Source organism: Hemitrygon akajei, chromosome 25 (assembly GCF_048418815.1).
Source record: "Hemitrygon akajei chromosome 25, sHemAka1.3, whole genome shotgun sequence".
In the NCBI taxonomy this organism is placed as follows: domain Eukaryota; kingdom Metazoa; phylum Chordata; class Chondrichthyes; order Myliobatiformes; family Dasyatidae; genus Hemitrygon; species Hemitrygon akajei.
Window position 1 is genome coordinate 31,776,890 of NC_133148.1, and position 16,559 is coordinate 31,793,448.

The window sequence follows — 16,559 nt, forward strand, 5'->3', positions numbered from 1 at the left end:
CACAGCCGCCTGTGGCAACAAAGTCCACAGATTCACCACTCCCTGGCAAAATAAATTCCTCCTCATCTCTGTTCTAAACGGACGCCCCTCTATTCTGAGGCTGTGCCCTCTGGCCCCAAACTTCCCCACTACAGGAAACATCCTCTCTGTCGAGGCTTAGCACAACTACCAGCGGCCCAGGTTCAATCCCGGCTGCTGCCTGTAAGGAGTTTGTATGTTCTACCTATGACTGTGTGGGTTTCCTCCCACAGTCTAAAGACCTACTGGTTGGAAGGTCATTGTAAATATCAGGAGGGTTGCTGGGCAGTGCAGCTTGAAGGGTTGGAAGGGTCTATGCTGCACTGTAAATAAATATTCTAGCAAGTAAATGTGATGCAGGCAGGTAATAAGGTGTAGGGTCATGATGTGGTGGATTGTGAGGTCAAGAGTTCACTGTACAAGGGAACCATTCAATGGTCTTATAACGAGGAGGTAGAAGCTGTCCTTGATGGTACGTGTTTTCAGGCTTTTGTATCTTCTGCCCAGTGGGAGGATGGAGAAGAGAAGATATCTGAGGTGGACAGGGGTCTTGCACTAAATTAGCTCCACTATCAAGGGAGCAGGAAGGTCACCAAATTATAGGAAAGATGTCAACAAAATAGAGAGAGTACAGAGGAGATTTATTAGAACGTTACCTGGGTTTCAGCACCTAAGTTACAGAGAAAGGTTGAACAAGTTAGGTCTTTATTCTTTGAAGCATAGAAGGTTGAGGGGGGGCTTGATAGAGGTATTTAAAATGATGAGGAGGATAGATAGCGTTGACGTGGACAGGCTTTTTCCATTGAGAGTAGGGGAGATTCAAACAAGAGGACATGAGTTGAGAGCTAAGGGGTAAAAGTTGAGGGGTAACACGAGGGGAAACTTCTTTATTCAGAGAGTGGTAGCTGTGTGGAACGAGCTTCCAGAAGAAGTGGTAGAGACAGGTTCGATATTGTCATTTAAAGTAAAAATGGATAGGTATATGGACAGGAAAGGAATGAAGGGTTATGGGCTGAGTGCAGGTCGGTGGGACTAGGTGAGAGTAAGCATTCAGCATGGACTAGAAGGGCTGAGATGGCCTGTTTCCGTGCTGTAATTGTTATATGGTTATATGGAAGCGTAGACAGGGTCAGTGGAGGGGAGGCTGGTTTTTGTTAACCAGCCAAGACCCTATGCATGCCAATACATAAACAGCAAAATTAACCTTTACTTCCAGCAATCTAGCTCCACCTGATGCTGAGTTACATCCTTAGGATGTGGTGAGAAACATCCATGATGTCACCTGGGGGTCTTTGGGTGTCTCGGGTCTTACAACATCAGACACTCTTGCCCAGGCAACCCAGCCAGGGCTGATCGGGCCCTGGCTTGAGTCTCAGCAGCATTGGTCCACGGGTCAAACCTCTTGAACCACACCCATCTGGAGGATCAACTTAAGGAACCCCTAGTAAATAAATATTTTCCTTTTTACAAAACTATGTAGACTTTGACAATCAAAAGTATGCTGGAAATCAGAAATAAAAACTAAATGGTGGAAATAAATGGTCAGGCAGCAGGTATAAAGAGAGAATACTATACATGTCTCGCAATAGTAAACCACTTACCAATTTTAAAACCAGGATCTATCAATTTACTTTTAGTGTCAGGGGGGTAGAAGGGGAGCGATTAGGTTTGCTGCTTCTCTCGGAACAACTTTCATGTTCTTTCTTTGTTTCTTGGCTATCTGGAGAAGACAGATTTCAGACTTGTATATGGCAACATGTTTTGATAATGAAATGAGCCTTTGAACCTTTGAACTTTGAACCTTCAAGTTTAAACCAGGAGTCCTGGGAAAGAGAGAAAACAGGTTGGTTTTCTGGTCTTGTGCTGGAGGCAAGTTTATTAGAGGCTTTTAAGAGATGTTTGGATAGGCACATGGATGTAAGGAAGATGGAGGGACATTGCCAAGGTGTAGGTAGGTCGGAGGGATTAGTGTTTGGGTGCTTTCGATTTGTTTTTTAGTTGGTTCGGGTCAGCACAACATTGTGGGCTGAATGGTCCATTCCTGTTCTGTACTGTTTAAGTTGCAGAGAGGTCATGTGAGAAAGGGACAGAGAGGGGGGAGAGAGGGCGGGAGAAAGGGAGACAGAGGTCGAGGGAGAGGGAGGGAGAGAGGGATGTCGAGGGAGAGGGAGGGAGAAAGGGAGACAGAGGTCAGGAGAGAGGGAGGGAGAGAGGGAAAGAGAGGTCAGGAGAGAGGGAGGTCGAGGGAGAGGGAGGGAGAAAGGGAGACAGTCAGGAGAGAGGGAAAGAGAGGTCAAGAGGGAGGGAGAGAGGGAAAGAGGTCAGGAGAGAGGGAAAGAGAGGTCAAGAGGGAGGGAGAGAGGAAGGTCGAGGAAGAGGGAGGGAGAAAGGGAGACAGAGGTCAGGAGAGAGGGAGGGAGGGAGAGAGGGAAAGAGGTCAAGAGGTCAAGAGAGAGGGAGAAAGGGTGGGAGAGAGGGAAAGAGAGGTAAAGAGATAGGGAGAGGGAGAGAGAGAGGAAGAGAGAAATCACCCACCCCATCCAGGTTGGATAATCTCTCTTCCTTTCTCCATCCCCCCCCCCCCCCCCCCACAGGGTACAAAAGCCCTGAAGGCTCAAACGTCGGCTTCTCGTTGTTATTAAGGGAAGAAATAATATATAAACTGCTGGAAGAGCTCAGCGGGTCGAGCAGCGTCTGTAAGGGGAGAAGGAACTGCCCAAGCATGATGAGCTGGAAACCCCGCATCCCTGTAGTGCACACAAAATGCTGGAACCATTCAGCTGCTTTTTATTTACTGGGATGCGGCGCCGCCCAGCAATCTCCTGCTCTAATCGGGGCCTCATCACGGTAAAAAATTAACCTGCCAGCCGGTACATCTTGGGAAGGAAGCCCACGGGATCAGGGGGAAGAATGTACCAACTCCTTCAGGCAGCGGCGGGAATTGAACCCGGGTCGCTAGTACTGTAAGGTGTTGTGCTAACCACTGCACTATCATGTCACCGCCCCCCAAGGTGGGAAAAAGAGTGAACAGCCGACGTTTCGGGCCGAGAACTTCCTTCAGGAGTGCTGAGTTCCTCCAGCAATTTTTTTTTCGAGCGTGTTGCTTTGGATTTCCAGCATCTCCAGAGTTCCTGGTCTCTGCTATATCAGTCGTCGTTAGTGCTCCATCTCTGAGATGCTTAATCAGCCAGAATTTATGTCTTTAGTAACAGCGTCTAACATTTCCTAACCACTGATCTTACACCAAGTGACCCGGGGCTTCCTGAATTGAAGGGCACTCTCGGCCTTTTCCGCGTTTATTTCGGACTCCCACCGACTGCCGGCCGATGTATCACAGAGTCATCATCTGGGGGGGGGAGGATGAGCACAGGAAACCAAACCAGGCTGACGGCGGGATGACAGACTGGGGAGTCACGGTCTCAGTGTCTGCAAAGGTCTCCACCCACCGTGGGAGGGGAGCCACTTCCCACGGAACAGTTCTTAGTCCCAGTGCGAAGCCTCTCGCGAACCCAGAAGGGCTGCGGACTCAGGGCGAGCCGCGTCGTGAGAGAGAAGCCGGCCCGCGATGGAGCTCGTCGTTACCGGGGTGATCGTCGCTCTCACTCTGGCCCTGCTCCTGTATTCCCGCCGGAGCAAAGCGAAGCCGAGCAGGCTCCCCCCGGGTCCGCCCGCCCTCCCGCTTATCGGCAACTCGCTGCAAATAGATAAACGAGCTCCCGATCGCTCTCTCATTCAGGTAGGTTGTGACTTTTTCCCCCCCGAACCTGCCTGTATATTTATGTCGATCTTGTTTCATTCCCAGAATAGACAGAAAATCAATTATTACTGCGATGCTAAAACTTTATGCGTTTCCTTTAAAAGTAAAGTTGAAAACTGCGTGAAGTAGCGCAAAGTTCCGTAAAGCAGCCAGTGGCCACGTGCAGCCACCTGGAATGCAGGTGTGACAAGGAGTATTTTGAATTTTTGCGATAATTTCCCAGTTTTAACCTGTATTTAAGTTGATTTCAGATTGGAGCCTGTCTGTGTTAACGAGATCCGCGAGCAGATTACTTGGGAACGTGCGGGGGGTTGGTGGGGGGGGAGGAGGCAATCAGAAATTAGTGGAATTTACTGTCCAAAATATTTTCCTCTTCGTCTCTTGATTTTGAGCATAACTTGCCTTTACGTATTCCTGTTGTACACGCAATACTGAAACCCCAAGACAACACACACACTCACACTCTCATACTCACACTCTCACACTCACACTCTCACACACACACACTCACACACACACACTCACACACTCTCTCACACACACACACACTCACACACTCTCACACACTCTCTCTCACACACACACATTCACACACACACTCTCACTCACACTCTCTCACACACACACACACACTCTCACACACACACACACTCACACACTCTCTCTCTCTCACACACACACACACACACACACACACACACACACACACACACTCACACTCTCACACTCACACTCTCACACACACACACACACACACACACACACACACACACACACACACACACACACACACACCACACACACACACACACACACACACACAACGCTGGAGAAACTCAGCAAGTCAGACAGTCCCAATGGACTGGCAGATCATTTATCTTTGATCCCCACCGGACACTTGGGGGTGGGGGCAGCACTTCTGGTGAATGGGGCTTGCCGTGGCCATTCCTGGGCGACTCGCCCACCTTCGGTCCCCGCCAGACACTCAGCTCCCCCCCACCCGTGCCTCCAAGGAGCTGTGTGCAGGCAAAAGCGGCTCCCGCCGGCACACCGCCTCGACAGGCCAGCTGAACCGGGTGAGGGAGGGTAGCCGGCGGCCTCGGATGCCGGTGAGATGGGGGGGGGGGGGGGCCTGCCTGAGCTCCGGCGGACTGGGCGGATGAGACCGGCAGTGAGATTGGGCGGCCGGGACGGTTGTACTGCAACTCTCCGTGGTCGGAGCGAAGCGACGGAAGATGTGGCGATCATTCACCGCAACCCAGCGTGTGAGGCTTGTTCGTACCACTGGTCCCGGACTCCCGGACTTCAGAGCGGGAAGCTACCCCGGCACAGCGGTCTTTCCACTTCAAAAACTCTCCCGTTCAGCTTTCCTGTCATCGTCTGACACGCCGGACAACCAGCACTATAGTGTAGAGTCAGGGGAGTGTGGGGAGAACAAGATGTGGGAATAATATTAGACGGCCATGATAGCCTCACTGGAACAGCTCTTGATGCTGCGTGGTGCCTGGACCCCGGTGAAAGTTGGAGGTCATTACTGAATTAAGCTTTTCGTATTCTCCGCTCCCGTGCGAGAGCTCACCGGGGCGAGCGCGCCTGGATTAGGAGCCTGAACACGCCCCCAGGATATCACCGCGTCAGGAATATCTGGGTCTCTCCATGCCTCTCTGGTTTCTGTGGTGAAGTAGTGTTTGTCTTCTTGGGTGTCTGTTTACCCATGGCATCCTGTGTGTTGGTGGGGGGCGGGAGGACTCATTCCTTCTTTACATAATCTGCAAAAGTCCCCATTTCCTAACAGCTGTCCACCTAGCAACACAGATTTTTAAGAAGTCCCGAAGTCTTTACTCATTTTTTTTGGTTTGCAGAGCTGACAAAAGAGTCCAAAGACCGTCGGAAGCTTTGAACCTGGGGCAGCAGGCTTCGTGCACGTTGCCAGCTCCTTTGAGTGGCAGAGCTGGGCTCAAAGCGCCCGAGCTGGAGAAGGAATCAGGCAAACAGATGCAGTTTACGCCGGCCCCCCTCACCCGCGGCCAAATAGCAACTTACACAACCTCTCCAGATGTAGTAATGGGGGGGACAAAGAAATGGCAGACCAACTTAGTACATACTTTGCTTCAGTCCTTACACCTGCAGAGATCCCTGAGCGTCAGGGAGCAGGAGTGAGAGCCATTGCTATTACAAAGGGAAACGTGCCAGGCAAACTCACAGGGCTTAAGGTGGACAAATCACTCGGGCCAGATGGACAGCATCCCAGAGTCCGGAAAGAGGGTGCTGAACAGATGCTTTCAAGAATCACATGGCCCTGGGGAGCTAGAAAATTGCAAAAGTCACTCCACTCTTTGAGAAAGGAGGAAGACAAAAGAGAAGAAATTATAGGCCAGTTAGCCTAACCTCAGTGGTTGGGAAAGTGTTGGAGTCTGTAATTAAGGATGAGGTTTCGAGGTACTTGGAGACTGATGACAAAATAAATCAAAGTCAGCCTGGTTTCTGTAAAGGGAAATCTTGCCAGACAGACCTGATGGTATTCTTCAAAGAAGTAACAAGCTGTCACAAGGGGGTGTTGGGAATGGACCCAACTGCAGGACACAGACACTGAATTACTCAGAACAGGATGGGACTGGTCGTAGACTAGGCTAGGGAAGCAGGACCAGGACGAGGGACTGGGAACAAGGAGCCTGGGCATGGACTCCGAGCCCGAGACTGGACAAGGGCTCAGAACCTGGGTCTTGACTTGGGCTCGGACCCCAAACCAGGCAAAGACGTGACGAGGCCTGGGGTCTTGGAGCTCGAGGCTTGAGGCTTGGGTTCTTGGAGCTCGAGGCTTGAGGCTTGGGTTCTTGGAGCTCGAGGCTTGAGGCTTGGGTTCTTGGAGCTCGAGGCTTGCATAACTCGGAGGCTGGAGCTTGGAAGCAGACTAGGAACTGTACATCAACATAGAGCAGGGACTTCTCCTTCAACAAGCCGGGACTCATCTTTAACAAGACATTAACGTGAGACTGGATAGTACGTAGACATAGAGCCAGGACTTCTCCTTCGACAAGCCAGGACTCAACTTTCACTCAACACCAAGGTGGGGCAGGACCATCCGTCGGGTAATGGCAGAACGGCCTGACTTACCCCACGGGGCGAGGACAGGAAGAGACAAACACCGAAGAAGGACAGACAGTTCCATCTCTGCATCGGGGCTGCTCCGAGTAGCCATTACGGCCGGCAACCTTGGCTGGCTACGGAAACAACCGGATCCGTACCTAGCTCGCAGTGGCTGACGGCCACCCAGCTGGCCCGGGAAACGGCCAAATCCATACCGCAATGACAGCTCCGACTACTGACAGCAAGGCTCCCAGAAGCCATGGTTCTCCAACGCAGCCTAAAATGGCAAGTGGCCGCTCTAGCCTTCAACCGGCCGTTTGCTCCCAGGGAAGCTTGACAAGACAACCCCCCCACCTCCCCAACCACACTCAACCCCAGGGCCACTCATATTCCCAGCCCCAGGATAAGCATCAGGTGCTTATGGTGAAGTCCAACCAAAACAAGGGATAGTCGGAGGACCCGGAGTCCACGAACTGGATCGTGAACCAGAATGCGGACCCGACCGGACCATGACACAAGCAGAGTGGACAAAAGAGGGGCAGTGGATATCACTTACTTAGATTTTCCAAAGGCTTTTGATAAGGTGCCACACATGAGGCTGCTTAACAAGATAACATCCTACGGTGTTGCAAGAAATATACTTGTATGGATAGAGGAATGGCTGACAGGTAGGAGACAGTGAGTGAGAATAAAGGGGACCTTTTCTGGTTGGATGCCAGTGACAAGTGGTGTTCCTCAGGGGTCAGTATTGGGACCGCTACTTTTCACATTGTTCGTCTTTGATTTAGATAATGGAATTGATGGCTTTGACTCTCTGACAGTGGTGTCTGAAAAGAGGATGCTGTCCAAGTTGCATGCCATCTTGAACAATGTCTCCCATCCACTCCATAATGTACTGGTTAGGCACAGGAGTACATTCAGCCAGAGACTCATTCCACCGAGATGTAACACTGAGCATCATAGGAAGTCAATCCTACCCATGGCCATCAAACTTTACAACTCCTCCCTCGGAGTGTCAGACACCCTGAGCCAATAGGCTGGTCCTGGACTTATTTCCACTGGGCATGATTAACATTATTATTTAATTCTTTATGGTTTTATATTGCTATATTTCTTCACTATTCTTGGTTGGTGCGGCTGTAACGAAACCCAATTTCCCTCGGGATCAATAAAGTATTTCTGTCTGTCTGTCTGTCTTGTGGCAAAGTTTGTGGACAATAAGAAGTTAAGTGGAGGGGTAGGTAGTGCTGAGGAAGCAATGCAATTACAGCAGGACTTAGGCAAATTGGAAGAGTGGGCAAAAAAGTGGCAGATGGAATATAGTGTTGGGGGGTAATGCATTTTGGTAAAAGGAACAATAGTGCAGACTATTATGTACACTTTGTAAATGGGAGAAGGTTTAAACATCAGAGATGCAAAGGGACTTGGGAGTCCTCGTGCAAGACTCCCAGAATTTACAGGTTGAGTCTGTGGTAAAGAAGGCAAGTGCAATTTTGGCATTTATTTCAAGGGGAATAGAATATAAAAGCAAGGAGATAATGCTGAGCCTTTATAAAACACCATTCAGGTTGCACTTTTGGGTCAATAGTTTTAGAACATAGTACAATATAGCACAGTACAGGCCCTTTGGCCCACAATGCTGTGCTGACCCTTAAACCCTGCCTTCCATATAACCCCCCCCCCCCCCCCACACACCTGAAATTCCTCCATATACCTGTCTAGTAGTCACTTTAAATTTTGGGTCCCTTATCTCAGAAAGGATGTTTTATCATTGGAGAGAATCCAGAGGAGGTTCACAAGGATAATTCTGGGAATGAGCAGGTTAATATATGAGGAACATTTGGCAGCTTTGGGCCTTACTCACTGGAATTTAGAAGAATGTGTGGAGATTTCATTGAAACCTACCTAATTTTGAAAGGACTAGGTAAGGTGGATGTGGAGATGATGTTTCCTCTGGTGAGGGTATCCTGAAATAGAGGGCACAGCCTCACAATTGAGGGGTGACCAGTTAGAACAGAGGTGAGGAGAATTTTTTTTAGCCGAAGAGTGGTGAATCTGTGAAATGCTCTGCCACAGACAGCGGTGGAGGCCAGGTCCGTGGGTATATTTAAAGCGGAGATTGGTAGATTCCTAATTGGGGCATCAAGGGATATGATGAGAGGGCAGGTGTATGGAGTTGAATGTATCTAGTAAAGTGGCCACTGGGTGTACCATCCTGGTCTTCTGCCCATCCACTCAAAGGTTCGATGTGTGGTGCATTCAGAGATACTTTTCTGCACCCCACTTGTCTCACATGGTTACTGTCGCCTCCCTGTCAGCTTGAACCAGTCTGATTTGATCTCACCTCTCTCATTTGACATGGTGCTTTCATCCACACAACTGAATGTTTTTTGTTTGTTTTGCGCACCATTCTCTGTAAACTCTAGAGGCGTTTGTACGTGAAAATCACAGGAGATCAGCAGTTTCTGAGATACTCAAACCACCCCATCTGGCACCAGCAATCATTCCACGGTCCAAGTCATTCAGGTCACATTTCTCCCCCATTATGAAAAAACAGCTGAGCCTCTTGACCATGTCTTCAGGCTTTTATGCATTTAATTGATCAGCCACGCGATTGGCTGATTAGGTATTTGCATTAACAAGCAGGTGTACAGGAATACCAAATAAAGTAGCCATTGAGAGTATATCACTAAACCTATATCATTAGTGGATCAAAATCCTTGGAACTTCCTACTGGCATGAGCAGTGAATAGTCTGCCAGAGGAGCTTGGTGGTGGGGGGAGGGGGGGAGTTCAGCTTGAGACCTTGCATCAGAACTGAGAGGGGAGCTGGCTGGTGTAAAGAGGAAAAGAGGAGGGTGGGAGACAAGGGGAGGGATGATGGGTCCATCATGAAAACCAACCTTCCCTCTATGGCAAGGGTTCCCGACCTTTACTTTTAATCCCCATCAGCTTTATCGTTAACTGAGGGGTCTGCGGACCCCAGGTAGGGAGCCCCTGCTCTCTGGCGACACAAAAGAGACAGCAGATAACCCAAATCTGGAGCTACACGCACAAAGCGGGAGGAACTCGAAGATCAGGCAGCAGATAAAGAGTCTCAACACAAAATGGGGACTGTCCGCTTCCCTCCATAGTTGCCCCTTGACCTGCTGAGTTCCTCCAGTGCTTTGTGTGTTCTCCCCTCCCTGGACTCTGTCTACACTTCTCGCTCCCTCAGTAAAGCAGCTAGCGTAATCATAGGCCACCCCCACCCCAAGCATTCTCTTTTCTTCCCCCACCCCCTTCCATCAGGCAAAAGATAGAAGAGATTAAGGATAGCTTCCATCCCATTCTCCTAACACTCCTGAACAGATTATGTTAATAATGAAGTCTTGACTTCACGGTCCAATTTGCCATGGCCCTCACAGCTTATCAGAACCAGAATCAGGTTTAAAATCACTGGGATATGCCCCCAGTCTTTGGGGGTCCTTGGACGTTGCAGCCTTCCTTGTGTCCTTGATGCACTATTGATTACTCCAAAAGACTGGAAGTAGAGTAAATACTGAAAGGCTTTTATTGGCAGTAAAACGGAGCACGTCCGTGCTGGATGACTGCCCTGGACTGTGGGAGGAGCAGTGACACAATCGCCTTTATCCAGGGGTCTGTGGAAGGAGCCGCAGGAGCGGTCAGCAGAGGGGCGCGCCCAGACAGATATACAAGGTTTACCACAGTCCTCATCGTGGCTTCTATGCACCTGCAGGATCACCAGGGATTGGTAGCTGTCCTATGCATCTGGTGTGTGGCCTTCAGGTAGCTCGACTCCTTCAGTCTGGATGAGTCTGCCTCTTTTCACCACCATCCGGCTGCACTTTTCCAGTCCGACTGGCATCCCGATGTCTCTGCTGTACCTTGTCAGGTGGATTAGTGAGTCAATGTCTCTGTCATTTCCAGCAGACAGCTTGATGCCATCCACGTACAGGAGGTGGCTGGTGGTCACTCCTCTCCTGAACCTGCACCCACGTCCACTCTCTGAGATGATCTGGCTGAGGGGGTTCAAGCCTATGCAGGCCAGCAGTGGGGACAGTGCATCACCCTGGTATATTCCACATCTGATGGACACTTGTGCTCTTGGCTTTGAGTTAACTTCTAGCATTGTCCTCCAATGGTCCATTGCTCTTGACGAAGGTCCTTTGCACCTTGTTGACCATGTACAGAGAAAGGCGTTCCAGGATCTGTGTGTGGGGCATTGAGTCGTGAGCTTTCTGGTAGTCAATCCAGGTTGTGCTTAGGTTGGTTTGTCAGGTCTTGGAGTCTTGCATGACCGATTTGTCTACCAGTAGTTGGTGCCTGGAGCCTCTGGTTCCACTACCAGTCCCTCTCCGAGCAGGGCTCAGGAACTTACACATGGGTTCCTTCAGCTTGCTGGCTCTGATGCCTGATAAGAGCTCCCATGTTGTCAACAGGCAGGTTACAGGCCGGCAGTTTGACGGTGTTGCTCCTTTGTGGGAATCCTTCATTATGAGGACCGTCCTTCCTTGAGTTAGCCAGTCAGGGTGGAAGCCTGCTTCAAGCTGCTGGTTCATTTGAGCTACAAGCTGTGTATGTAATGCTGTTAGTTTCTTCAGCCAATAGGCGTGGATCATATCAGGCCCTGGTGATGTCTAGATCTTCATATTTGCTCCCCGTTGCTGGACATTTATTGCTGTGATGGTGACTGGTTCTTCCTCTGGGAGACTGCAGAGGCTCACTTGTGGGTCTTTCAGCCACTGGGCACTGGTGTTGTGTGATGCTTCTCTCTCCTATACACTCTTCCAGTACTCCTCAGTTGCTGTTTTGGCACTTGTTGCTCTGGAAACGTGCGAATACTTTCCCTGGTTCTTTGGAGAAGAGGGCATCCGTTTGCCTGGCTTCCACGTCCCTAGGTGTGCCTCTGCAGTCTGGTAACCAGAGCTGTTAACCATTGCTTGGCTGCTTCCAGGGCTTCAGTTATGGACATGCCTCTGTACTTCCTTAGTAACAGAGGTAAGTCTTTGGTCTTCCCATCTTTCTGCAGCTCAGTTAGTCTGCTGACCTCCGCCCTTATGGTTTTCATCTTAGTCTGATCGTCATCTCCACAGGGAGTGGCTTATAACAGCACTCTCCACTGTATTTCATTTTGTCGCCCAGCATTTCTAGGACTGCTGCAGCCGATGCAGCAGCATTGGTGTCAGTCGTGCTGCAGTTGTGAGTAGAGCTTCGTTGGCTGCTTCTAGCATGCTGACTGATGGAATTTTATCACCTGGGGAACCGAGTTCGTTGATTGACAGTCGCCAGTTTAGCTATGATCCTCTCTCTGATTGCACCGGCCAGCATCGATATGCCCGGAGGTGAGACCCGAACTTGCATTTCCCTTGTGCAAGGTGATGCATCATCTGTGAGTCGTGGAGGTGGGGTTTGAACTCGCGTTCCCCGATGGTAGCGGTTCTGCGGTGATGTTGCCGCGGTGCAGCACGATTGTATGTCTTCCAGTTCAAGGTGTGGTAGCAATCCTCTGTGGACAATGTTTGATCACAGGGTAACCCGTTGTTTTGCCGTGAATGTCGGCTTCGTTGTCGCCGGAGTCCCCACATGCGCTTGATGTATCCTCTTTCATGTGGGTTGCTGTTAAAGTTGCATTCCACTAATTCCACGTTGTCCAGTCTCGTCCATTTATGGTTTGTTCCGGTAGCCAATTTCCCACCAGATGATCCCAGTTCCCCTACCATTGGACGGATCTTGTTAATCCAGGCGGTGTCGGAGCCGGCGTGACTCTTCGTGTTCTTGTCACTCTCATCTGGAGGGTTTTTGTGGGCAGATGTAGCACAGGCGCAAGGGGGTCCAGCCCAAGACCCCTACCAGTGCAGGGAACTTTTAATATAAATATTTAAAAAGTTCAATTAAATTAGTGCAAAAAGTCGTGAGGTAGTGTTCCTGGGTTCAATGTCCAGTCAGAAATCGGATGGCAGAGGGGAAGAAGCTGTTCCTGATTGTTGAGTAAATGCCTTCAGGCTTCTGTACCTTCTCCCTGATGGTATCAATGAGAAGAGGGCATGTTCTGGGAGATGAGGGTCCTTAATGATGGATGCCACCTTTTTGAGGCACCATTCCTTGAAGATGTCCTGGATTTGCCTACCTACGGCACACTTTCTCTCTAACTGTACCTTTCATTCTGCATTTCTCCTTATACTAACTTTTTTCAAAAGTGTTGCTGCCTCAGAAATTTTTTTATTTATGATAGACCACTTGAAGCTGAACAAAATACAACTTCAGACAATTCGTATCATGTAGGAGTTTGGTGAAACAAGAAATTAACTTTTATTGAATATAATGCATTTAATTACATAACAGTGCTGACGCTTTGCACCAGTTCAACTGATCTAAAAAAAATTTTGTTAATGATGTTCATTTGTACTCAGTGTCTGAGGCCTCTCGCCTAAGTGTCCAACAATAACCACCCAGCATTGATGGATTCCAGTTGCCCTGGTACCATTTCTCCTTGACCGAAACCTTTCACCGTGCTCGTCACCAACAGCACCAAGATTTGCATGGGAGAGCTCTAAATGGGAATGCAGAAAATGAATCTTTAGTGACATGTTGCACGTATGCTAGAAGCATGTTGTCAGCCAGCTGCACGTAGTTTGGTGCTCTGTAGTTGCCAAGAAAATTTTTAACAACATCCTGGAAAGCCTTTCATGTGATTTTCTCCTGTCCCACTAGAAGTTCTTTGAATTGCCTATCGTTGATGATCTGTTTGACTTGTGGATCAATAAAAATGCCTCCCTTAATCTTTTGCATCGTTTACTCTGACTTGAATTATGAATTGAAGTAATATAGGCGATATTTTAAAAAATGGTGTGTGACGGGGAAATTTCATGGTGACTTTCATGATCAGCAGCCTAAGAATCAATAAGATACACCCATAAGTATTCAGGAAGAAAACGTTTGTTGTTCAGTGTTATGTTTAGAATGATCTGTGTGGATAGTCTGTCTGTAACCCTGAATTCTTTATGAATTTGTTTCCTTTAGTAAAATGTGATTTAACAAAATGAACTCCTAAGTTGCTTTGCTGGTTTGAGTGAAAAAACTTACAAGTGTGTTTGTGTTATCAGGAAACAAACTATTTTCTTTGATGATAGGCAATTTGTTTTATGGCTGGAGGGGATGTTTTGATTAACAGGTGGAAACCAGAGCCGGATTAAGCTAGTGTGGGCACTGTAGCATATGTTATAAAGGGGCCCTAAATTTAAAAAATGCACTTAAATATTAAAACATAAATTATTTACTTGCATTGCAAAGTAATTCAATATTTTCATTTGCTATACAGCCAGATAATATGACAAATGTCTGACACTTCAGTAATAGTATTACTTACATGTAGGTATCAATTTCAAATGTCAGAAGTAACAAAGCTACGATTTAAAAGTTAGATTTTCTAGATTTAGCATGAGCAAACTTGTTGGTGATACTGGAAATGTCTATTTCATGCAGAAGTTCACGTTCACTGCTCATTAGAGTGAGATTGTTCAATCTGTTTCGACCCGTGGTGCTCCTTGGTTCATTTTTAATCCTTTTCAGTTTTGAAAATGAGCGTTCTCCACTGCAGTTGGTAACGATGAGTGACAAATAGATGCGCAAGGCATTTTCTACGTTTGGAAAACATGACTCCAAAGAATTGTCAGTTATCAAACGGTACAGCAGTAACTCTGCAAGTCCTTGTTTGGCACCAATATGAGAAGCAAGATTAGTTTTCAACAGTTCAGTAAACTGCTCAAGTTCTTTGTTAAGACTTTCTTCCAGATCTTCCGGATATGATTTCATAAGATTTGATGACCTCTTTATCAATTTATCAATGACCTCAGGTGTAAACAACTGTAACTGATGAAGGAATCCAAAAACATCATTCACCTTTAGATAAGCTTTCTGCCTTTTTGACAGGGCAGAAAGCCAGCTGTCAATAACGGCAAGAAATGTCCAGCTTTTAAACTTCTGAGAAGATTCAACAAGTGGATCAAGAGTGCTGGAACCACTGGAATCATCATACGCGCGATTTTGCTTGTGTTTTCTTCGAGTTTGCTGTTGATAATCTTCACACTTAGTCAGATCCTTGGCTTTTTGCTCAATGGCTGAAAAAGTAGACCGCATAGCTTGAATATATCCATGCAAGGATTCATAGAGCGCACAAACTGTGTTCAAGTCTTGGCCAGAAGATTGCAAAGAAGCACTGGTCATTTGAAAACGCTGTAATACTTGATCCCACGGTATGACCATTATTCTTGTTTCCGACTTCATCATGGTTGAAGGTAGTCCACGAGCCTGTTGTCGACACTCTGCCTTCTGATCATTATTATTTTAAATGTCATCCAAGACTAGTTTTATTGCAGAAAGGCTGAGTAAAAGTGCTTTTGTTGCATCTGCACGAGCTGACCACCTGGTACCTGACATTCTTTTCACAACGGGCAAATGAGCACCACCATCAGATAATGCAGCAGAAAGGAGATCCCACCGATAAAAAGAAACAGAAAAAAATGTGTACAGACGTTCTATAAATTGATAGAAAATTAATGCTTCTTGACAACACATTTTCCAACCAAATTTAGTGAATGCGCAAAACATGGAGTGTAATCCGCAAACTCGCTCAGCTCTTTAATCCGTGCTTGTAAGCCACTGTACTTGCCACTCATGTTGCTGGCATTGTCATAACTTTGACCACGGCAGTCTTTTATATCAATGTAATTTTCCCTTAAACAGTCAAGTAAACTTTGAGCGAGCTGTTCAGCACTATGACCTTCCATATCCAAAAACTTCACACATCTTTCAACTGGTCCAGACGGCAAAACATAGCACACAGTCAAAGTCAGCTGGTCCACATTAAATATATTTGGAGCAGAACCCAGATATGAAACAGAATAATACTTGTATTTCCTCACTTCACCGATAATGTGATCCAGTATGCTGGATCCAATCAGATTGATGAATTCCTCACATGTTGTTTTAGATAAGTATGATTAATGTCCCCTTCCTTGGTTTGCGTGAGCATTTATATGCTCTGCCAGAAAAGGGTCAAACTTGACCAGTAATTCTAACAACCCCAAGTAATTTCCGTTATGTGGAGAGCCAACAGTTTCAGCACTACCATGAAATGAAAGGCCTCGTTCTGCTAAAAACTTCACAACTTCAATCATTCACTCTAGAAGGGTGTGCCAATACTTTTGTTCAGTCTCCATTTCTTTCACAAGGTGGGACCAACACATTTAGCGACACAAAACTCAAAGTCTATCTTTCTTTTTAAGTCTTTTTATTGATTTTCAAACAAAACATAGTAACAAAGAAATACAGAGAGATTAGGAATACATAGTTAATAAAACAGTATATACAAGTATAAACTATTGATACTTGTTTATTGATACAAGTACAAATTATTGATACATTGGGAGATGTGCTAAGCCTCCCAAACTCGTCCTGTATTTACATTGTAGGAAAAAAAACCCAAATTTAAAAAAAATTAAAAAACTAACTGGCTTGCAAACTAAACTAAAAAAAAAGCTGGGCTATTATATTATAACAGATATAACCAGTAGTGTCAATAACTCTGCTCCTTTATCCAAATATTTAAGGGTAATAAAAAAGGTTCGGGAAAGGTCAATTTAGCTCATATGAAAGTGTTGAATAAATGGTCTCCAGGTTTCTTCAAACTTAATCGA

The 16,559-nt window shown here is 47.2% G+C and overlaps 1 protein-coding gene across 1 annotated transcript in view; it reads left to right on the forward strand.

The window, feature by feature from the left end:
- The first annotated feature begins 3,283 nt into the window (after window positions 1-3,283).
- LOC140716492 (cytochrome P450 2B4-like) overlaps window positions 3,284-16,559 on the forward strand; it is a 50,868-nt gene continuing 37,592 nt past the window's right edge. The window contains exon 1 of the mRNA XM_073029276.1: window positions 3,284-3,754. Coding sequence (XP_072885377.1) covers window positions 3,584-3,754 — 171 coding nt within the window. The 5' untranslated portion in view covers window positions 3,284-3,583. The remainder of the gene's footprint in view (window positions 3,755-16,559) is intronic.